The 21327-nt window shown below is 44.3% G+C and overlaps 1 protein-coding gene across 1 annotated transcript in view; it reads left to right on the top strand.

The window, feature by feature from the left end:
* The window catches only part of glud1a (glutamate dehydrogenase 1a), a 53529-nt gene that overhangs the window by 22949 nt on the left and 9253 nt on the right, over window positions 1–21327 (top strand). The window contains exon 4 of the mRNA XM_079636233.1: window positions 21256–21319. Within this exon, the coding sequence (XP_079492359.1) occupies window positions 21256–21319 (64 nt within the window). The remainder of the gene's footprint in view (window positions 1–21255; window positions 21320–21327) is intronic.

Genomic DNA, 21327 nt, shown 5'->3' with positions numbered 1-21327 from the left:
GGCGGGTCCCGTCGGGCTCGGGTCGGGTATCCATCCTCTAACTCACACTGATGCAAGCTCTAAAGCAGACTTCTTCTCGACAGTCAAAGCGGGGTTACGTTATTGCCCGTCGTGCACAGGAACCCGAAAGGCAACGGGGTGGCGGCTTTTTATATATATATATATATATATATATATATATATATATATATATATATATATATATATATATATATAAATATAGCTGCAAGCAGCGATGGAGGGCCCAAGCCGGTGGCAGCGCCAGCCCGGTGCCTTTAGTGTAACTAAAGGCACCAGGGTGGCGGTGCCACCGGCTTGGGCCCGTAATCGCTGCTTGCAGCTATATTTATATATATATATATATATATATATATATATATATATATTTATTATATTACTACCTTTTGGGCACTTTTGGGGGCCTTAACGTGCTCAAAAACTCTTGAAACTTTGCACAAATGTCAGAACCCGCGGCCATTAGGGCCCGACTGAAGCTGGGACCCGGGCGTGGCAGGGGGGCTCGACAGCGCCCCCTGGAATGGGATTCAAAAACATGTCCATATCTCAAACACGCTTGCATGTAATAATATGAAACTCGGTACACGTATAGATCTCATTGGGCCGAACAACTTTCGTGCTCTAAGTTTTACGCCAGTCCAACAGGAAGTCAGCTATTATGGGCTGTATGGAAACGCATGTTCTGGCATTTGAAACACTTGTCCTAGAGAATTCATCGGATGACCACGAAACTCGGTGTGCATGAAGTCAAGACATGGAGGATGATAAATTGCGAGGGGATTTTTGATATCTCGAACGGTTTGGCCGTGGCGAGGAAACGAATTTATGGCGAATATTGGAAACAGGAAGTGTGTTATAACATCCTCATACATTAATTGATCTTGATGAAACTTCAGCAGTGTGTTCGCTGTAAGAGGCCGATCACATGGATGTGACTATTGTGAGTCAAAGTTATAGCGCCACCAACTGGCAGCAGGAAGTGTGTCACTTTCAAAATGCTTTGAATTCACCCTCTTATTTTTACCCGATTTGCTTCAAACTTCATCTGTATAATGTAAACACACGACAGATGTAGACCTGTGAAAGGATTATTGATATCTTTAATACTGTCGCCATGGCAACGCTTTAAACTTTTATATTCTTTTTGGATGCATTTGAGGCTCTTAACATGCTTCAAATTGCATGAAACTCAACATGCATATCACATTTATTGTGTAATAGACATGTGCGAAGTTTCAGAAACGGGCGTGGTAAGGGGCTCAGTAGCGCCACCTTTAGTCAAAAATGGGGTATTAGTTTTATCTACAGTAACCAAACTCGGTACGTATATTCTTCTCTTCGAGCCGGACAACTTTCTAATTTACAGTCATTAGCTCCGACCAACAGGAAGTCAGATATTTTGGTTTGAATGTGATATATTGATATATTTATTATTATATTACTACCTTTTGGGCACTTTTGGGGGCCTTAACGTGCTCAAAAACTCTTGAAACTTTGCACAAATGTCAGAACCCGCGGCCATTAGAGCCGGACTGAAGCTGGTACCCGGGCGTGGCAGGGGGGCTCGACAGCGCCCCCTGGAACGCGGTCCGAAAACTTGGTCCATAAATCAAACACGCTTGCGTGTAATAATATGAAACTCGGTACACTTATAGATCTCATCGGTTCATATATCCTTCGTGCTCTGACTTTTTACCCCAGCCCAACAGGAAGTCGGCTATTTGGCGTAGTTTAAAAAACACATGCAATGGAATTTAAAATACTCCTCCTAGACGATTCAACCAATCACCGCGAAACTCGGTGTGCATGAAGTCAAGACATGGAGGATGATAAATTGCGAGGGGATTTTTGATATCTCGAACGGTTTGGCCGTGGCGAGGAAACAAATTTATGGCGAATATTGGAAACAGGAAGTGTGTTATAACATCCTCATACATTAATTGATCTTGATGAAACTTCAGCAGTGTGTTCGTTGTAAGAGGCCGATCGCATGGATGTGACTATTGTGAGTCAAAGTTATAGCGCCACCAACTGGCAGCAGGAAGTGTGTCACTTTCAAAACGCTTTGAATTCACCCTCTTATTTTTACCCGATTTGCTTCAAACTTTATGTGTATAATGTAAACACACGGCAGATGTAGACCTGTGAAAGAATTATTGATATCTTAAATACTGTTGCCATGGCAACGCTTTAAACTTTTATATTCTTTTTGGGTGCATTTGAGGCTCTTAACATGCTTCAAATTGCATGAAACTCAACATGCATATCAGATTTATTAGGTACTAGGCATGTGTGAAGTTTCAGAAACGGGCGTGGTAAGGGGCTCAGTAGCGCCACCTTTAGTCAAAAATGGGGTATTAGTTTTACCTACAGTAACAAAAATCGGTATTTATATTTATCTCCCCGAGCCGGACAACTTTCTAATTTACAGTCATTAGCTCCGACCAACAGGAAGTCAGATATTTTGGTTTGAATGTGATTTGATGGGAATTTTGCCAGTCTCTCTCAGTGTCTGTGTGTGTGAGAGAGGAGGGGGGCTTTATTTTAACCCTTTCTCTGCTGTGTGGGACTTCTCGGGCACTTTTGGGGCCCTTAACGTGCTCGAAAACTCTTGAAACTTTGCACACAGGTCAGAACCTGCGGCCATCAGGGCTGGGCTGAAGCTGGTACCCGGGCGTGGCAGGGGAGCTCAACAGCGCCCCCTTGAACGTGGTCCGAAAAACTTGGTCCATATATCAAACACGTTTGCATGTAATAATATGAAACTCGGTACACATATAGATTTAATCGGGCCGAACAACTTTCGTGCTCTAAGTTTTACGCCAGTCCAACAGGAAGTCGGCTATCATGGGCTGTATGAAAATGCATGCCCCTGGAATTTGATATACTCCTCCAAGAAAAATTATCCTATCGCCACCAAACTCGGTCAGCATGAAGTCAAGACATTGAGGACGCTAAATTGCGGACGGATTTTTGATATCTCGAACGGTTTGGCCGTGGCGAGGAAACGAAGTTATGGCGAGAAAAGAAAAACACAATGTGTTATAACGTCTTCATACATTTATTGATCTTGATGAAACTTCAGCAGTGTGTTTGTTGTAAGAGGGCGATCACATGGATGTGACTATTGTGAGTCAAAGTTATAGCGCCACCAACTGGCAGCAGGAAGTGTGTTACTTTCAAGATACTTTTGACTAAAGTGGGTGGGTTATTTTTACCTACAGTCACAAAACTCGGTCTCTATATTGTGCTTATCGATCCGGACAACTTTCTCATTTACAGTCATAAGCTCCGACCAACAGGAAGTCAGATATTTTGGTTTGAATGTGGTTTTGTCTCTCTCTGACAGAGTTCCCCCTGCCATTCTCTGTGTGTGTGTGTGTGTGTGTGTGTGTGTGTGTGTGTGTGTGTGTGTGTGTGTGTGTGGGGAGGGAGGGAGGGCACACACACAGACAGCCCCCCCCCTTTTCTGTGTGTGTTTGGAGGGGAGCAGAAAGACTCACACTGATGCAAGCTCTAAAGCAGACTTCTTCTCGACAGTCAAAGCGGGGTTACGATATTGCCCGTCGTGCACAGGAACCCGAAAGGCAACGGGGGTGGCGGCTTTTTATATATATATATATATATATATATATATATATATATATATATATATATATATATATATATAAATAAATATAGCTGCAAGCAGCGATGGAGGGCCCAAGCCGGTGGCAGCACCAGCCCGGTGCCTTTAGTGTAACTAAAGGCACCAGGGTGGCGGTGCCACCGGCTTGGGCCCGTAATCGCTGCTTGCAGCTATATTTATTTATATTTATTATTATATTACTACCTTTTGGGCACTTTTGGGGGCCTTAACGTGCTCAAAAACTCTTGAAACTTTGCACAAATGTCAGAACCTGCGGCCATTAGGGCCCGACTGAAGCTGGGACCCGGGCGTGGCAGGGGGGCTCGCCAGCGCCCCCTGGAATGGGATTCAAAAACATGTCCATATCTCAAACACGCTTGCATGTAATAATATGAAACTCGGTACACGTATAGATCTCATCGGGCCGAACAACTTTCGTGCTCTAAGTTTTACGCCAGTCCAACAGGAAGTCGGTTATTATGGGCTGTATGGAAACGCATGTTCTGGCATTTGAAACACTTGTCCTAGAGAATTCATCGGATGACCACGAAACTCGGTGTGCATGAAGTCAAGACATGGAGGATGATAAATTGCGAGGGGATTTTTGATATCTCGAACGGTTTGGCCGTGGCGAGGAAACGAATTTATGGCGAATATTGGAAACAGGAAGTGTGTTATAACATCCTCATACATTAATTGATCTTGATGAAACTTCAGCAGTGTGTTCGTTGTAAGAGGCCGATCACATGGATGTGACTATTGTGAGTCAAAGTTATAGCGCCACCAACTGGCAGCAGGAAGTGTGTCACTTTCAAAATGCTTTGAAATCACCCTCTTATTTTTACCCGATTTGCTTCAAACTTCATCTGTATAATGTAAACACACGGCAGATGTAGACCTGTGAAAGAATTATTGATATCTTAAATACTGTTGCCATGGCAACGCTTTAAACTTTTATATTCTTTTTGGGTGCATTTGAGGCTCTTAACATGCTTCAAATTGCATGAAACTCAACATGCATATCAGATTTATTAGGTACTAGGCATGTGTGAAGTTTCAGAAACGGGCGCGGTGGAGGGGCTCAGTAGCGCCACCTTTAGTCAAAAATGGGGTATTAGTTTTACCTACAGTAACAAAAATCGGTATTTATATTTATCTCCCCGAGCCGGACAACTTTCTAATTTACAGTCATTAGCTCCGACCAACAGGAAGTCAGATATTTTGGTTTGAATGTGATTTGATGGGAATTTTGCCAGTCTCTCTCAGTGTCTGTGTGTGTGAGAGAGGAGGGGGGCTTTATTTTAACCCTTTCTCTGCTGTGTGGGACTTCTCGGGCACTTTTGGGGCCCTTAACGTGCTCGAAAACTCTTGAAACTTTGCACACAGGTCAGAACCTGCGGCCATCAGGGCCGGCCTGAAGCTGGTACCCGGGCGTGGCAGGGGAGCTCAACAGCGCCCCCTTGAACGTGGTCCGAAAAACTTGGTCCATATATCAAACACGTTTGCATGTAATAATATGAAACTCGGTACACATATAGATTTAATCGGGCCGAACAACTTTCGTGCTCTAAGTTTTACGCCAGTCCAACAGGAAGTCGGCTATTATGGGCTGTATGAAAATGCATGCCCCTGGAATTTGATATACTCCTCCAAGAAAAATTATCCTATCGCCACCAAACTCGGTCAGCATGAAGTCAAGACATTGAGGACGCTAAATTGCGGACGGATTTTTGATATCTCGAACGGTTTGGCCGTGGCGAGGAAACGAAGTTATGGCGAGAAAAGAAAAACACAATGTGTTATAACGTCTTCATACATTTATTGATCTTGATGAAACTTCAGCAGTGTGTTTGTTGTAAGAGGGCGATCACATGGATGTGACTATTGTGAGTCAAAGTTATAGCGCCACCAACTGGCAGCAGGAAGTGTGTTACTTTCAAGATACTTTTGACTAAAGTGGGTGGGTTATTTTTACCTACAGTCACAAAACTCGGTCTCTATATTGTGCTTATCGATCCGGACAACTTTCTCATTTACAGTCATAAGCTCCGACCAACAGGAAGTCAGATATTTTGGTTTGAATGTGGTTTTGTCTCTCTCTGACAGAGTTCCCCCTGCCATTCTCTGTGTGTGTGTGTGGGGGGGGGGGGGGGGGGGGGGGAGGGGAGGGAGGGAGGGAGGGCACACACACAGACAGCCCCCCCCCTTTTCTGTGTGTGTTTGGAGGGAAGCAGAAAGACTCACACTGATGCAAGCTCTAAAGCAGACTTCTTCTCGACAGTCAAAGCGGTGTTACGTTATTGCCCGTCGTGCACAGGAACCCGAAAGGCAACGGGGTGGCGGCTTTTTATATATATATATATATATATATATATATATATATATATATAAATATAAATAAATATAGCTGCAAGCAGCGATGGAGGGCCCAAGCCGGTGGCAGCGCCAGCCCGGTGCCTTTAGTGTAACTAAAGGCACCAGGGTGGCGGTGCCACCGGCTTGGGCCCGTAATCGCTGCTTGCAGCTATATTTATTTATATTTATATATATATATATATATATATATATATATTTCTTCTTCTTCTTCTTCTTTATTATTATTATTATTATTTTACTACCTTTTGGGCACTTTTGGGGGCCTTAACGTGCTCAAAAACTCTTGAAACTTTGCACAAATGTCAGAACCCGCGGCCATTAGAGCCGGACTGAAGCTGGTACCCGGGCGTGGCAGGGGGGCTCGGCAGCGCCCCCTGGAATGGGATTCAAAAACATGTCCATATATCAAACACGCTTGCATGTAATAATATGAAACTCGGTACACATATAGATCTCATCGGGCCGAACAACTTTCGTGCTCTAAGTTTTACGCCAGTCCAACAGGAAGTCGGCTATTATGGGCTGTATGGAAATGCATGTTCTGGCATTTGAAACACTTCTCCCAGAGAATTCATCCGATGACCACGAAACTCGGTGTGCATGAAGTCAAGACATGGAGGATGCTAAATTGCGGACGGATTTTTGATATCTCGAACGGTTTGGCCGTGGCGAGGAAACAAATTTATGATTAAAAAAGGATGCATAAAGTGTGTTATAACTTAGTTATAGTTTTACCTACAGTAACCAAACTCGGTACGTATATTCTTCTCTTCGATCCGGACAACTTTCTAATTTACAGTCATTAGCTCCGACCAACAGAAAGTCAGATATTGTGGTTTGAATGTGAATTGTGTCTCTCTCTGTCTGTCTGCCATTCTGTGTGTGTGTGTCTGTCTGTGTGGGGAGGGGAGGGGGGATCTGTGTATGTGTGTGTGTGAGGAGGGGGGCTAGTTTAGTTTAACCCTTTCTCTGCTGTGTGCAAAATCTCGGGCACTTTTGGGGCCCTTAACGTGCTCGAAAACTCTTGAAATTTTGCACACAGGTCAGAACCATCAGGGCCGGGCTGAAGCTGGTACCCGGGCGTGGCAGGGGGTCTCGACAGCGCCCCCTGGAATGGGATTCAAACACTTGTCCGTATATCAAACACGCTTGCATGTAATAATATGAAACTCGGTACACATTTAGATCTCATCGGGCCGAACAACTTTCGTGCTCTAAGTTTTACGCCAGCCCAACAGGAAGTCGGCTATTGTGATTGGTATGAAAACGCATGCCCCTGGAATTTGAAACACTCTTTCTAGAAAATTCATCCAATCGCAACCAAACTCGGTCAACATGAAGTCAAGACATTGAGGATACTAAATTGCTGACGGATTTTTGATATCTCGAACAGTTTGGCCGTGGCGAGGAAACGAAATTATGGCGAGAAAAGGGAAACACGATGTGTTATAACGTCTTCATACATTAATTGATCTTGATGAAACTTCAGTAGCGTGTTTGTTGTAAGAGAGCGATCACATGGATGTAACTAATGTGAGTCAAAGTTATAGCGCCACCAACTGGCAGCAGGAAGTGTGTTACTTTTGACAAAAGTGGGGGGGTTAGTTTTACCTACAGTCACAAAACTTGGTATGTATATTGTGCACATCGAGCCGGACAACTTTCTGATTTACAGTCATTAGCTCCGACCAACAGGAAGTCAGATATTTTGGTTTGAATGTGGTTTTGTCTCTCTCTGACAGAGTTCCCCCTGCCATTCTCTCTCTGTGTGTGTGTGTGTGTGTGTGTGGAGTGGGGGGGAGGGGAGGGAGGGAGGGCACACACACAGACAGCCCCCCCCCCCCTTTTCTGTGTGTGTTTGGAGGGAAGCAGAAAGAAGTGTGTGTGTGTGTGTGTGTGTGTGTGTGTGTGTGTGTGTGTGTGTCTCTCTGTGTGGGGAGGGGAGGCAGGGCACACACACAGACAGCTCCCCCTGTCTGTGTGTGTGGGGAGGGGGGCATAAAGACTCTATTAAAAATAGGTATATTGTGCCATCTAGTGTTTTATACTATGTATACATGTGTTTTTTTTTCTTTTAAACAAGTGTTTTAAAGTACAGTAATTTCAATGAATATATATACCACACTTCATAGGAATTTTCGGTGTTGTGTACTTACAATGGCTGCTGATTTCATGTGTCCGATAAGTCCATGAGACTGTAGGGTGTCTAATTTTTCATTTTAGGTTTCAGAAGGGTGCTCACGCATACTTTGTGGTTGATATGTGCCCTCGATGCACACTTTTGCAGAACCCACACTGATGCAAGCTCTAAAGCAGACTTCTTCTCGACAGTCAAAGCGGAGTTACGTTATTGCCCGTCATGCACAGGAACCCTAAAGGCACCGGGGTGGCGGTTTATATATATATATATATATATATATATATATATATATATAAATATAGCTGCAAGCAGCGATGGAGGGCCCAAGCCGGTGGCACCGCCACATCGGTGCCTTTAGTGCAACTAAAGGCACTGGGGTGGCAGTGCCACCGGCTTGGGCCCGTAATCGCTGCTTGCAGCTATATTTATATATATATATATATATTTATTTATTATTATTTTTATTATTATTATTTTACTACCTTTTGGGCACTTTTGGGGGCCTTAACGTGCTCAAAAACTCTTGAAACTTTGCACAAATGTCAGAACCTGCGGCCATCAGGGCCCGACTGAAGCTGGGACCCGGGCGTGGCAGGGGGGCTCGCCAGCGCCCCCTGGAATGGGATTCAAAAACATGTCCATATCTCAAACACGCTTGCATGTAATAATATGAAACTCGGTACACATATAGATCTCATCGGGCCGAACAACTTTCGTGCTCTAAGTTTTACGCCAGTCCAACAGGAAGTCGGTTATTATGGGCTGGATGGAAACGCATGTTCTGGCATTTGAAACACTTGTCCTAGAGAATTCATCGGATGACCACGAAACTCGGTGTGCATGAAGTCAAGACATGGAGGATGCTAAATTGCGAGGGGATTTTTGATATCTCGAACGGTTTGGCCGTGGCGAGGAAACGAATTTATGGCGAATATTGGAAACAGGAAGTGTGTTATAACATCCTCATACATTAACTGATCTTGATGAAACTTCAGCAGTGTGTTTGTTGTAAGAGGCCGATCACATGGATGTGACTATTGTGAGTCAAAGTTATAGCGCCACCAACTGGCAGCAGGAAGTGTGTCACTTTCAAAATGCTTTGAAATCACCCTCTTATTTTTACCCGATTTGCTTCAAACTTCATCTGTATAATGTAAACACACGGCAGATGTAGACCTGTGAAAGGATTATTGATATCTTAAATACTGTTGCCATGGCAACGCATCAAACTTTAATATTCTTTTTGGGTGCATTTGAGGCTCTTAACATGCTTCAAATTGCATGAAACTCAACATGCATATCAGATTTATTAGGTACTAGGCATGTGTGAAGTTTCAGAAACGGGCGCGGTGGAGGGGCTCAGTAGCGCCACCTTTAGTCAAAAATGGGCTATTAGTTTTACCTACAGTAACAAAAATCGGTATTTATATTTATCTCCCCGAGCCGGACAACTTTCTAATTTACAGTCATTAGCTCCGACCAACAGGAAGTCAGATATTTTGGTTTGAATGTGATTTGATGGGAATTTTGCCAGTCTCTCTCAGTGTCTGTGTGTGTGAGAGAGGAGGGGGGCTTTATTTTAACCCTTTCTCTGCTGTGTGGGACTTCTCGGGCACTTTTGGGGCCCTTAACGTGCTCGAAAACTCTTGAAACTTTGCACACAGGTCAGAACCTGCGGCCATTAGAGCCGGACTGAAGCTGGTACCCGGGCGTGGCAGGGGAGCTCAACAGCGCCCCCTTGAACGTGGTCCGAAAAACTTGGTCCATATATCAAACACGTTTGCATGTAATAATATGAAACTCGGTACACATTTAGATATCATCGGGCCGAACAACTTTCGTGCTCTAAGTTTTACGCCAGTCCAACAGGAAGTCGGCTATTATGGGCTGTATGAAAATGCAAGCCCCTGGAATTTGATATACTCCTCCAAGAAAAATTATCCTATCGCCACCAAACTCGGTCAGCATGAAGTCAAGACATTGAGGACGCTAAATTGCGGACGGATTTTTGATATCTCGAACGGTTTGGCCGTGGCGAGGAAATGAAGTTATGGCGAGAAAAGAAAAACACAATGTGTTATAACGTCTTCATACATTTATTGATCTTGATGAAACTTCAGCAGTGTGTTTGTTGTAAGAGGGCGATCACATGGATGTGGCTATTGTGAGTCAAAGTTATAGCGCCACCAACTGGCAGCAGGAAGTGTGTTACTTTCAAGATACTTTTGACTAAAGTGGGGGGGTTATTTTTACCTACAGTCACAAAACTCGGTCTGTATATTGTGCTTATCGATCCGGACATCTTTCTCATTTACAGTCATTAGCTCCGACCAACAGGAAGTCAGATATTTTGGTTTGAATGTGGTTTTGTCTCTCTCTGACAGAGTTCCCCCTGCCATTCTCTCTCTGTGTGTGTGTGTGTGTGTGTGTTAGTCCAGTGAGATACTGGAGGAGGAGGAGGGGGGGGGGAGGAGGGAGGGCACACACACAGACAGCCCCCCCTTTTCTGTGTGTGTTTGTAGGGGAGCAGAAAGACTCACACTGATACAAGCTCTAAAGCAGACTTCTTCTCGACAGTCAAAGCGGGGTTACGTTATTGCCCGTCGTGCACAGGAACCCGAAAGGCAACGGGGGTGGCGGCTTTTTATATATATATATATATATATATATATATATATATATATATATATATATATATATATATATATATATATAAATAAATATAGCTGCAAGCAGCGATGGAGGGCCCAAGCCGGTGGCAGCGCCAGCCCGGTGCCTTTAGTGTAACTAAAGGCACCAGGGTGGCGGTGCCACCGGCTTGGGCCCGTAATCGCTGCTTGCAGCTATATTTAGGGCCCAAGCCTTGAAAAGGCGAAGGCCCTATTGTTTTCCTCCGGATTATTATTATTATTATTATTATTATTATTATTATTATTATTATTATTATTTTTCTTACGACTATTCGGGCACTTTTGGGTCTCTTAACGTGCTCAAAAACTCTTGAAACTTTGCACAAATGTCAGAACCCGCGGCCATTAGAGCCGGACTGAAGCTGGTACCCGGGCGTGGCAGGGGGGCTCGACAGCGCCCCCTGGAACGCGGTCCGAAAACTTGGTCCATAAATCAAACACGCTTGCGTGTAATAATATGAAACTCGGTACACTTATAGATCTCATCGGTTCATATATCCTTCGTGCTCTGACTTTTTACCCCAGCCCAACAGGAAGTCGGCTATTTGGCGTAGTTTAAAAAACACATGCAATGGAATTTAAAATACTCCTCCCAGAAAATTCAACCAATCACCACGAAACTCGGTGTGCATGAAGTCAAGACATGGAGGATGAAAAATTGCCAGGGGATTTTTGATATCTCGAACGGTTTGGCCGTGGCGAGGAAACGAATTTATGGCGAATATTGGAAACAGGAAGTGTGTTATAACATCCTCATACATTAATTGATCTTGATGAAACTTCAGCAGTGTGTTCGCTGTAAGAGGCCGATCACATGGATGTGACTATTGTGAGTCAAAGTTATAGCGCCACCAACTGGCAGCAGGAAGTGTGTCACTTTCAAAATGCTTTAAAATCACCCTCTTATTTTTACCCGATTTGCTTCAAACGTTATGTGTATAATGTAAACACACGGCAGATGTAGACCTGTGAAAGGATTATTGATATCTTAAATACTGTTGCCATGGCAACGCAGCAAACTTTAATATTCTTTTTTAAAGTTTTTGAGACTCTTAGCATGCTTGAAATTGCATGAAACTCGACAGACACTTTACATTTATTGCCTAGTACACTTGTGCAAAGTTTCAGAAACGGGCGTGGTAAGGGGCTCAGTAGCGCCACCTTTAGTCAAAAATGGGGTATTAGTTTTACCTACAGTAACAAAAATCGGTATTTATATTTATCTCCCCGAGCCGGACAACTTTCTAATTTACAGTCATTAGCTCCTACCAACAGGAAGTCAGATATTTTGGTTTGAATGTGATTTGATGGGAATTTTGCCAGTCTCTCTCAGTGTCTGTGTGTGTGAGAGAGGAGGGGGGGCTTCATTTTAACCCTTTCTCTGCTGTGTGGGACTTCTCGGGCACTTTTGGGGCCCTTAACGTGCTCGAAAACTCTTGAAACTTTGCACACAGGTCAGAACCTGCGGCCATCAGGGCCGGGCTGAAGCTGGTACCCGGGCGTGGCAGGGGGGCTCAACAGCGCCCCCTTTAACGGGGTCCGAAAACTTGGTCCATATATCAAACTGAATATTGCATGAATTAGTATGAAACTCGGTACACATATAGATCTCATCGGGCCGAACAACTTTCGTGCTCTAAGTTTTACGCCAGCCCAACAGGAAGTCGGCTATTATGGGTTGTATAAAAACGCACGCCCCTGGAATTTTATATACTCCTCCAAGAAATTTTATTTGATCTTCACCAAACTCGGTCAGCATGAAGTCAAGACATTGAGGACGCTAAATTGCGGACGGATTTTTGATATCTCGAATGGTTTGGCCGTGGCGAGGAAACGAAGTTATGGCGAGAAAAGAAAAACACAATGTGTTATAACGTCTTCATACATTTATTGATCTTGATGAAACTTCAGCATTGTGTTTGTTGTAAGAGGGCTATCACATGGATGTGACTATTGTGAGTCAAAGTTATAGCGCCACCAACTGGCAGCAGGAAGTGTGTTACTTTCAAGATACTTTTGACTAAAGTGGGGGGGTTATTTTTACCTAAAGTCACAAAACTCGGTCTGTATATTATGCTTATCGATCCGGACAACTTTCTCTTTTACAGTCATAAGCTCCGACCAACAGGAAGTCAGATATTTTGGTTTGAATGTGGTTTTGTCTCTCTCTGACAGAGTTCCCCCTGCCATTCTCTCTGTGTGTGTGTGTGTGTGGGGGGGGGGGGCACACACACAGACAGCCCCCCCCCCCCCCTTTTCTGTGTGTGTTTGGAGGGGAGCAGAAAGACTCACACTGATACAAGCTCTAAAGCAGAATTCTTCTCGACAGTCAAAGCGGGGTTACGTTATTGCCCGTCGTGCACAGGAACCCGAAAGGCAACGGGGGTGGCGGCTTTATATATATATATATATATATATATATATATATATATATATATATATATATATATATAAATAAATATAGCTGCAAGCAGCGATGGAGGGCCCAAGCCGGTGGCAGCGCCAGCCCGGTGCCTTTAGTGTAACTAAAGGCACCAGGGTGGCGGTGCCACCGGCTTGGGCCCGTAATCGCTGCTTGCAGCTATATTTAGGGCCCAAGCCCTGAAAGGGCGAAGGCCCTATTGTTTTTCTTCGGATTATTATTCTTCTTTATTATTATTATTATTATTTTACTACCTTTTGGGCACTTTTGGGGGCCTTAACGTGCTCAAAAACTCTTGAAACTTTGCACAAATGTCAGAACCTGCGGCCATCAGGGCCCCACTGAAGCTGGGACCCGGGCGTGGCAGGGGGGCTCGCCAGCGCCCCCTGGAATGGGATTCAAAAACATGTCCATATCTCAAACACGCTTGCATGTAATAATATGAAACTCGATACACATATAGATCTCATCGGGCCGAACAACTTTCGTGCTCTAAGTTTTACGCCAGTCCAACAGGAAGTCGGCTATTATGGGCTGTATGGAAACGCATGTTCTGGCATTTGAAACACTTGTCCTAGAGAATTCATCGGATGACCACGAAACTCGGTGTGCATGAAGTCAAGACATGGAGGATGCTAAATTGCGAGGGGATTTTTGATATCTCGAACGGTTTGGCCGTGGCGAGGAAACAAATTTATGGCGAATATTGGAAACAGGAAGTGTGTTATAACATCCTCATACATTAACTGATCTTGATGAAACTTCAGCAGTGTGTTTGTTGTAAGAGGCCGATCACATGGATGTGACTATTGTGAGTCAAAGTTATAGCGCCACCAACTGGCAGCAGGAAGTGTGTCACTTTCAAAATGCTTTGAAATCACCCTCTTATTTTTACCCGATTTGCTTCAAACTTCATCTGTATAATGTAAACACACGGCAGATGTAGACCTGTGAAAGGATTATTGATATCTTTAATACTGTCGCCATGGCAACGCTTTAAACTTTTATATTCTTTTTGGGTGCATTTGAGGCTCTTAACATGCTTCAAATTGCATGAAACTCAACATGCATATCAGATTTATTAGGTACTAGGCATGTGTGAAGTTTCAGAAACGGGCGCGGTATGGGGCTCAGTAGCGCCACCTTTAGTCAAAAATGGGGTATTAGTTTTACCTACAGTAACAAAAATCGGTATTTATATTTATCTCCCCGAGCCGGACAACTTTCTAATTGACAGTCATTAGCTCCGACCAACAGGAAGTCAGATATTTTGGTTTGAATGTGATTTGATGGGAATTTTGCCAGTCTCTCTCAGTGTCTGTGTGTGTGAGAGAGGAGGGGGGCTTTATTTTAACCCTTTCTCTGCTGTGTGGGACTTCTCGGGCACTTTTGGGGCCCTTAACGTGCTCAAAAACTCTTGAAACTTTGCACAAATGTCAGAACCCGCGGCCATCAGGGCCCGACTGAAGCTGGTACCCGGGCGTGGCAGGGGGGCTCGGCAGCGCCCCCTGGAATGGGATTCAAAAACATGTCCATATATCAAACACGCTTGCATGTAATAATATGAAACTCGGTACACATATAGATCTCATCGGGCCGAACAACTTTCGTGCTCTAAGTTTTACGCCAGTCCAACAGGAAGTCGGCTATTGTGGGTGGTATGAAAACGCATGTTCTGGCATTTGAAACACTTCTCCCAGAGAATTCATCCGATGACCACGAAACTCGGTGTGCATGAAGTCAAGACATGGAGGATGCTAAATTGCGGACGGATTTTTGATATCTCGAACGGTTTGGCCGTGGCGAGTAAACGAATTTATGATTAAAAAAGGATGCATAAAGTGTGTTATAACTTAGTTATAGTTTTACCTACAGTTACAAAACTCAGCGTGTATATTGATCTTATCAAGCCGAACAACTTTCTAATTTACAGTCATTAGCTCCGACCAACAGAAAGTCAGATATTGTGGTTTGAATGTGAATTGTGTCTCTCTCTGTCTCTCTGCCATTCTGTGTGTGTGTGTCTGTCTGTGTGGGGTGGGGAGGGGAGGGGGGATCTGTGTATGTGTGTGTGTGTGAGGAGGGGGGCTAGTTTAGTTTAACCCTTTCTCTGCTGTGTGCAAAATCTCGGGCACTTTTGGGGCCCTTAACGTGCTCGAAAACTCTTGAAATTTTGCACACAGGTCAGAACCCGCGGCCATCAGGGCCAGGCTGAAGCTGGTACCCGGGTGTGGCAGGGGGGCTCGACAGCGCCCCCTGGAATGGGATTCAAACACTTGTCCGTATATCAAACACGCTTGCATGTAATAATATGAAACTCGGTACACATTTAGATCTCATCGGCCGAACAACTTTCGTGCTCTAAGTTTTACGCCAGCCCAACAGGAAGTCGGCTATTGTGGGTGGTATGAAAACGCATGCCCCTGGAATTTGAAACACACTTTCTAGAAAATTCATCCAATCGCAACCAAACTCGGTCAGCCTGACGACAAGACATTGAGGATACTAAATTGCTGACGGATTTTTGATATCTCGAACAGTTTGGCCGTGGCGAGGAAACGAAATTATGGCGAGTAAAGAGAAACACGATCTGTTATAACGTCTTCATACATTTATTGATCTTGATGAAACTTCAGTAGCGTGTTTGTTGTAAGAGAGCGATCACATGGATGTAACTAATGTGAGTCCCCCCCCTTTTCTGTGTGTGTTTGGAGGGGAGCAGAAAGACTCACACTGATACAAGCTCTAAAGCAGACTTCTTCTCGACAGTCAAAGCGGGGTTACGTTATTGCCCGTCGTGCACAGGAACCCGAAAGGCAACGGGGTGGCGGCTTTTTATATATATATATATATATATATATATATATATATATATATATATATAAATAAATATAGCTGCAAGCAGCGATGGAGGGCCCAAGCCGGTGGCAGCGCCAGCCCGGTGCCTTTAGTGTAACTAAAGGCACCAGGGTGGCGGTGCCACCGGCTTGGGCCCGTAATCGCTGCTTGCAGCTATATTTATTATTATTATTATTATTTTACTACCTTTTGGGCACTTTTGGGGGCCTTAACGTGCTCAAAAACTCTTGAAACTTTGCACAAATGTCAGAACCCGCGGCCATTAGGGCCGCACTGAAGCTGGGACCCGGGCGTGGCAGGGGGGCTCGGCAGCGCCCCCTGGAATGGGATTCAAAAACATGTCCATATATCAAACACGCTTGCATGTAATAATATGAAACTCGGTACACATATAGATCTCATCGGGCCGAACAACTTTCGTGCTCTAAGTTTTACGCCAGTCCAACAGGAAGTCAGCTATTATGGGCTGTATGGAAACGCATGTTCTGGCATTTGAAACACTTCTCCCAGAGAATTCATCCGATGACCACGAAACTCGGTGTGCATGAAGTCAAGACATGGAGGATGCTAAATTGCGAGGGGATTTTTGATATCTCGAACGGTTTGGCCGTGGCGAGGAAACAAATTTATGGCGAATATTGGAAACAGGAAGTGTGTTATAACATCCTCATACATTAATTGATCTTGATGAAACTTCAGCAGTGTGTTTGTTGTAAGAGGCCGATCACATGGATGTAACTATTGTGAGTCAAAGTTATAGCGCCACCAACTGGCAGCAGGAAGTGTGTCACTTTCAAAATGTCACTTTCGCCACCTTTAGTCAAAAATGGGGTATTAGTTTTACCTACAGTAACAAAAATCGGTATTTATATTTATCTCCCCGAGCCGGACAACTTTCTAATTTACAGTCATTAGCTCCGACCAACAGGAAGTCAGATATTTTGGTTTGAATGTGATTTGATGGGAATTTTGCCAGTCTCTCTCAGTGTCTGTGTGTGTGAGAGAGGAGGGGGGGCTTTATTTTAACCCTTTCTCTGCTGTGTGGGACTTCTCGGGCATTTTTGGGGCCCTTAACGTGCTCGAAAACTCTTGAAACTTTGCACACAGGTCAGAACCTGCGGCCAACAGGGCCGGGCTGAAGCTGGTACCCGGGCGTGGCAGGGGGGCTCAACAGCGCCCCCTTTAACGGGGTCCGAAAACTTGGTCCATATATCAAACTGAATATTGCATGAATTAGTATGAAACTCGGTACACATATAGATCTCATCGGGCCGAACAACTTTCGTGCTCTAAGTTTTACGCCAGCCCAACAGGAAGTCGGCTATTATGGGTTGTATGAAAACGCACGCCCCTGGAATTTGATATACTCCTCCAAGAAATTTAATTTGATCTTCACCAAACTCGGTCAGCATGAAGTCAAGACATTGAGGATGCTAAATTGCGGACGGTTTTTTGATATCTCGAACGGTTTGGCCGTGGCGAGGAAACAAATTTATGGCGAGAAAAGAGAAACACGATGTGTTATAACGTCTTCATACATTAATTGATCTTGATGAAACTTCAGCATTGTGCTCGCTGTAAGAGGCCCATCACATGGATGTAACTAATGTGAGTCAAAGTTATAGCGCCACCAACTGTGACTAAAGTGGTGGGGTTATTTTTACCTACAGTCACAAAACTCGGTCTGTATATTGTGCTTATCGATCCGGACAACTTTCTCATTTACAGTCATTAGCTCCGACCAACAGGAAGTCAGATATTTTGGTTTGAATGTGGTTTTGTCTCTCTCTGACAGAGTTCCCCCTGCCATTCTCTCTCTGTGTGTGTGTGGGGGGGGGGGGGGGAGGGAGGGAGGGCACACTCACAGACAGCCCCCCCTTTTCTGTGTGTGTTTGGAGGGGAGCAGAAAGACTCACACTGATACAAGCTCTAAAGCAGACTTCTTCTCGACAGTCAAAGCGGGGTTACGTTATTTCCTGTCGTGCACAGGAACCCGAAAGGCAACGGGGTGGCGGCTTATATATATATATATATATATATATATATATATATATATATATATATAAATATAGCTGCAAGCAGCGATGGAGGGCCCAAGCCGGTGGCAGCGCCAGCCCGGTGCCTTTAGTGTAACTAAAGGCACCGGGGTGGCGGTGCCACCGGCTTGGGCCCGTAATCGCTGCTTGCAGCTATATTTGTTTTTTGTTTTTGTTATAGTGTCTTTCAAGAGCTAGAACATATTACAGTGCCGTTGCACTTGCCTGTGATTTCTTGACTGACAGAGAGAACTGTGCTGTTAAGACACTGTTCGTGACAGTCCTTTGTTTGTTTGTATTAGGGATGCACCGATTGATCGGCTGGTGATCGGAATCGGCCGATTTTCACGTGATCGGCCGTAATCGGTGACCGGCCGATCACTCTGACCAATGCCGATTTTTAAAACCGGTCATAGAGAAGCGCGCGAGCTTCAAGCAGAACCATCGCGTGAGCAGCAGTGAATCGCGGGTTTCGGCGCCGAGACTTTTGTAGCAGCTGCTGTGACGCTGTACTACAAACGCTTCCAGTAATACTCATAGACAGTATATAAGATGGACACAGCGACCCCATAGACTTCAACGGAGAAAAGTGAAGCCCATTTGAAGCACTCACTTCCTGATCGCCAGGCGAACTGCGCAGGCTCAAACTGAGCTTGAACACGTGAGCAACGTGTCTGACAGCTGTCAGTCTTCTAGTAGCTGTGCGGAGAGAAATCTGAATCATTCCCTTCCGAATCTCGCAGAGACGGAGAGCGTGAGCATTAGCTGTCCATGAGCTAGCAGCAGGATCAACTTTATCACTCTCTGTGGGCTACTCCCTTCACTTTAACGGACTTAATGCCTACACGTTCCCCCGATTGCCTGCGAGCTTCTCCGCCGGTCTATACGGTAATTTCTCTACAGTGCGACAGAGAGTCGCGTGAGTTATGACGCAATCGTTAGCCTATTTTTACAAAAACGGCTTCTACGGGGCCATAACGTAAGGTACAAGGTAATGGAGCCTTTTATACATTGTCGAGTTTCTTTAGAAATAAATAATGGACAAATGGAGTCTTTGGACGCCTCAGATGTAAAGGTATTCGCTGTCAAAGTGACGCAAAAATGAATGGGTGTCAATGGAATGCTAACCATAGACAGTATATAAGATGGACACAGCGACCCCATAGACTTCAACGGAGAAAAGTGAAGCCCATTTGAAGCACTCACTTCCTGATCGCCAGGCGAACTGCGCAGGCTCAAACTGAGCTTGAACACGTGAGCAACGTGTCTGACAGCTGTCAGTCTTCTAGTAGCTGTGCAGAGAGAAATCTGAATCATTCCCTTCCGAATCTCACAGAGACGGAGAGCGTGAGTATTAGCTGTCCATGAGCTAGCAGCAGGATCAACTTTATCACTCTCTGTGGGCTACTCCCTTCACTTTATCGGACTTAATGCCTCCACGTCCTCCCGGTTGCTTGCGAGCTTCTACGCCGGTCTATACGGTAATCTCTCTACAGTGCGACAGAGAGTCGCGTGAGTTATGACGCAATCGTTAGCCTAATTTTACAAAAACGGCTTCTACGGGGCCATAACGTAAGATACAAGGTAATGGAGCCTTTTATACATTGTCGAGTTTCTTTAGAAATAAATAATGGACAAATGGAGTCTTTGGACGACTCAGATGTAAAGTTATTCGCTGTCAAAGTGACGCAAAAATGAATGGGAGTCAATGGAATGCTAACAGCAGGTGAAGTTCTGCTATAATGGCGGCGCCCACGGAGGCTTCAGTTTCCGGCGGATGGATTACCCCCTTGATGCTAACAGCAGGTGAAGTTCTGCTACAATGGCGGCGCCCGCGGAGGCTTCAGTTTCCGGCGGATGGATTACCCCCTTGGTAATACTCCGGCGGCTGCAGCTGCAGCTGCTGTGATGCATTTACGCTGACGCGGTCGTTCACGCGCCACTCACGGTCGTTCACGCGCCTCTCACGTTTGCCATGTGAAACTGTCGTTCACGCGCCGTTCTCGTTTACAGTGTGAATCGCGATTCGCTCGTTCACACGCCGCTCGTTCACGCCCCGCTCACTTTTGCAGTGTGAAGCGGTCGTTGACGCGCCGCTCACGTTTGCAGTGTGAAACAGTTGTTAACCTGCAACTGGGGACAAAACAGAAATGCTTCTGTTCGCGAAGAAAAACCTGCCATTGATGTACAAGTGATTGCAATAGGCCTGTGTGTGTGTTAGAAATATATTTATACTACAAGGCTATTTATTTTATTTGTTATTTTATAATATTTTATTGCTATTACCTATTTTTCCCTGTTTTTATACATAAGTGTGTGCTTGTGTGTGTTAGAAATATATTTATACTACAAGGCTATTGGATGTGAAAAGAAGGAAATGGTTTTTTTTTTCATAACACACTTCACTTTAATGTGTGTGAATTTCCCACACCGGGAGTAATTATTTGTTTGAATGTTCTATAGCCTATTCTATGCAAAATGTTCTATTAAAGAAAACATAGACAAAAAACATTTGTGTGTGTTGTAAAGTGGTTAGAAAAAATAAAATCGGAATCGGCTAAAATCGGTATCGGCAGGTCAAACTTGATGAAAAATCGGAAATCGGAATCGGCCTAGAAAATTGAAATCGGTGCATCTCTAGTTTGTATTTTATCATTAAACACATGCCGTATTTAGTTAAACTTTCAGATGACAGACTCCCTATCTACAACTGGAGCAATGAATACTCAAACATTACTTTCTATACATCCTAAAGTCCCCAACAGACTTTTAATCTCTTTTAAAACAAGACTTGATCAAGTGGTTTTCCCTAGATGTCGCAGGTCATACAAGATTGATTCTTGACATTTTTGCCTAAAGACGAAGACCCAACTCTACACACATACTTTCCATTAAACGTATATAATTGGACTGTCCCACCTTTAATGCAAGTAGACAACATTTTTATGTAGTAAGCTCATTTAAGGACTTGTTTAGTGAGATTTAACCAGAAAAAGGTTTTTAGAATTATTATAATTTGTTAATGCTAAACATTGTATATAATATTAACCGCAATGTTTTTTTGTTTTTGTTTTTTTCTTACACAGGACACAGAACTGGAGAAGATCACAAGAAGGTTTACCATTGAGTTGGCTAAAAAGGGCTTCATTGGTGAGTTT

The sequence above is a fragment of the Phoxinus phoxinus genome (assembly GCF_949152265.1).
Source record: "Phoxinus phoxinus genome assembly, chromosome: 14".
Taxonomy (NCBI): Eukaryota; Metazoa; Chordata; class Actinopteri; order Cypriniformes; family Leuciscidae; genus Phoxinus; species Phoxinus phoxinus.
This window is presented reverse-complemented; position numbering and strand designations above follow the sequence as displayed.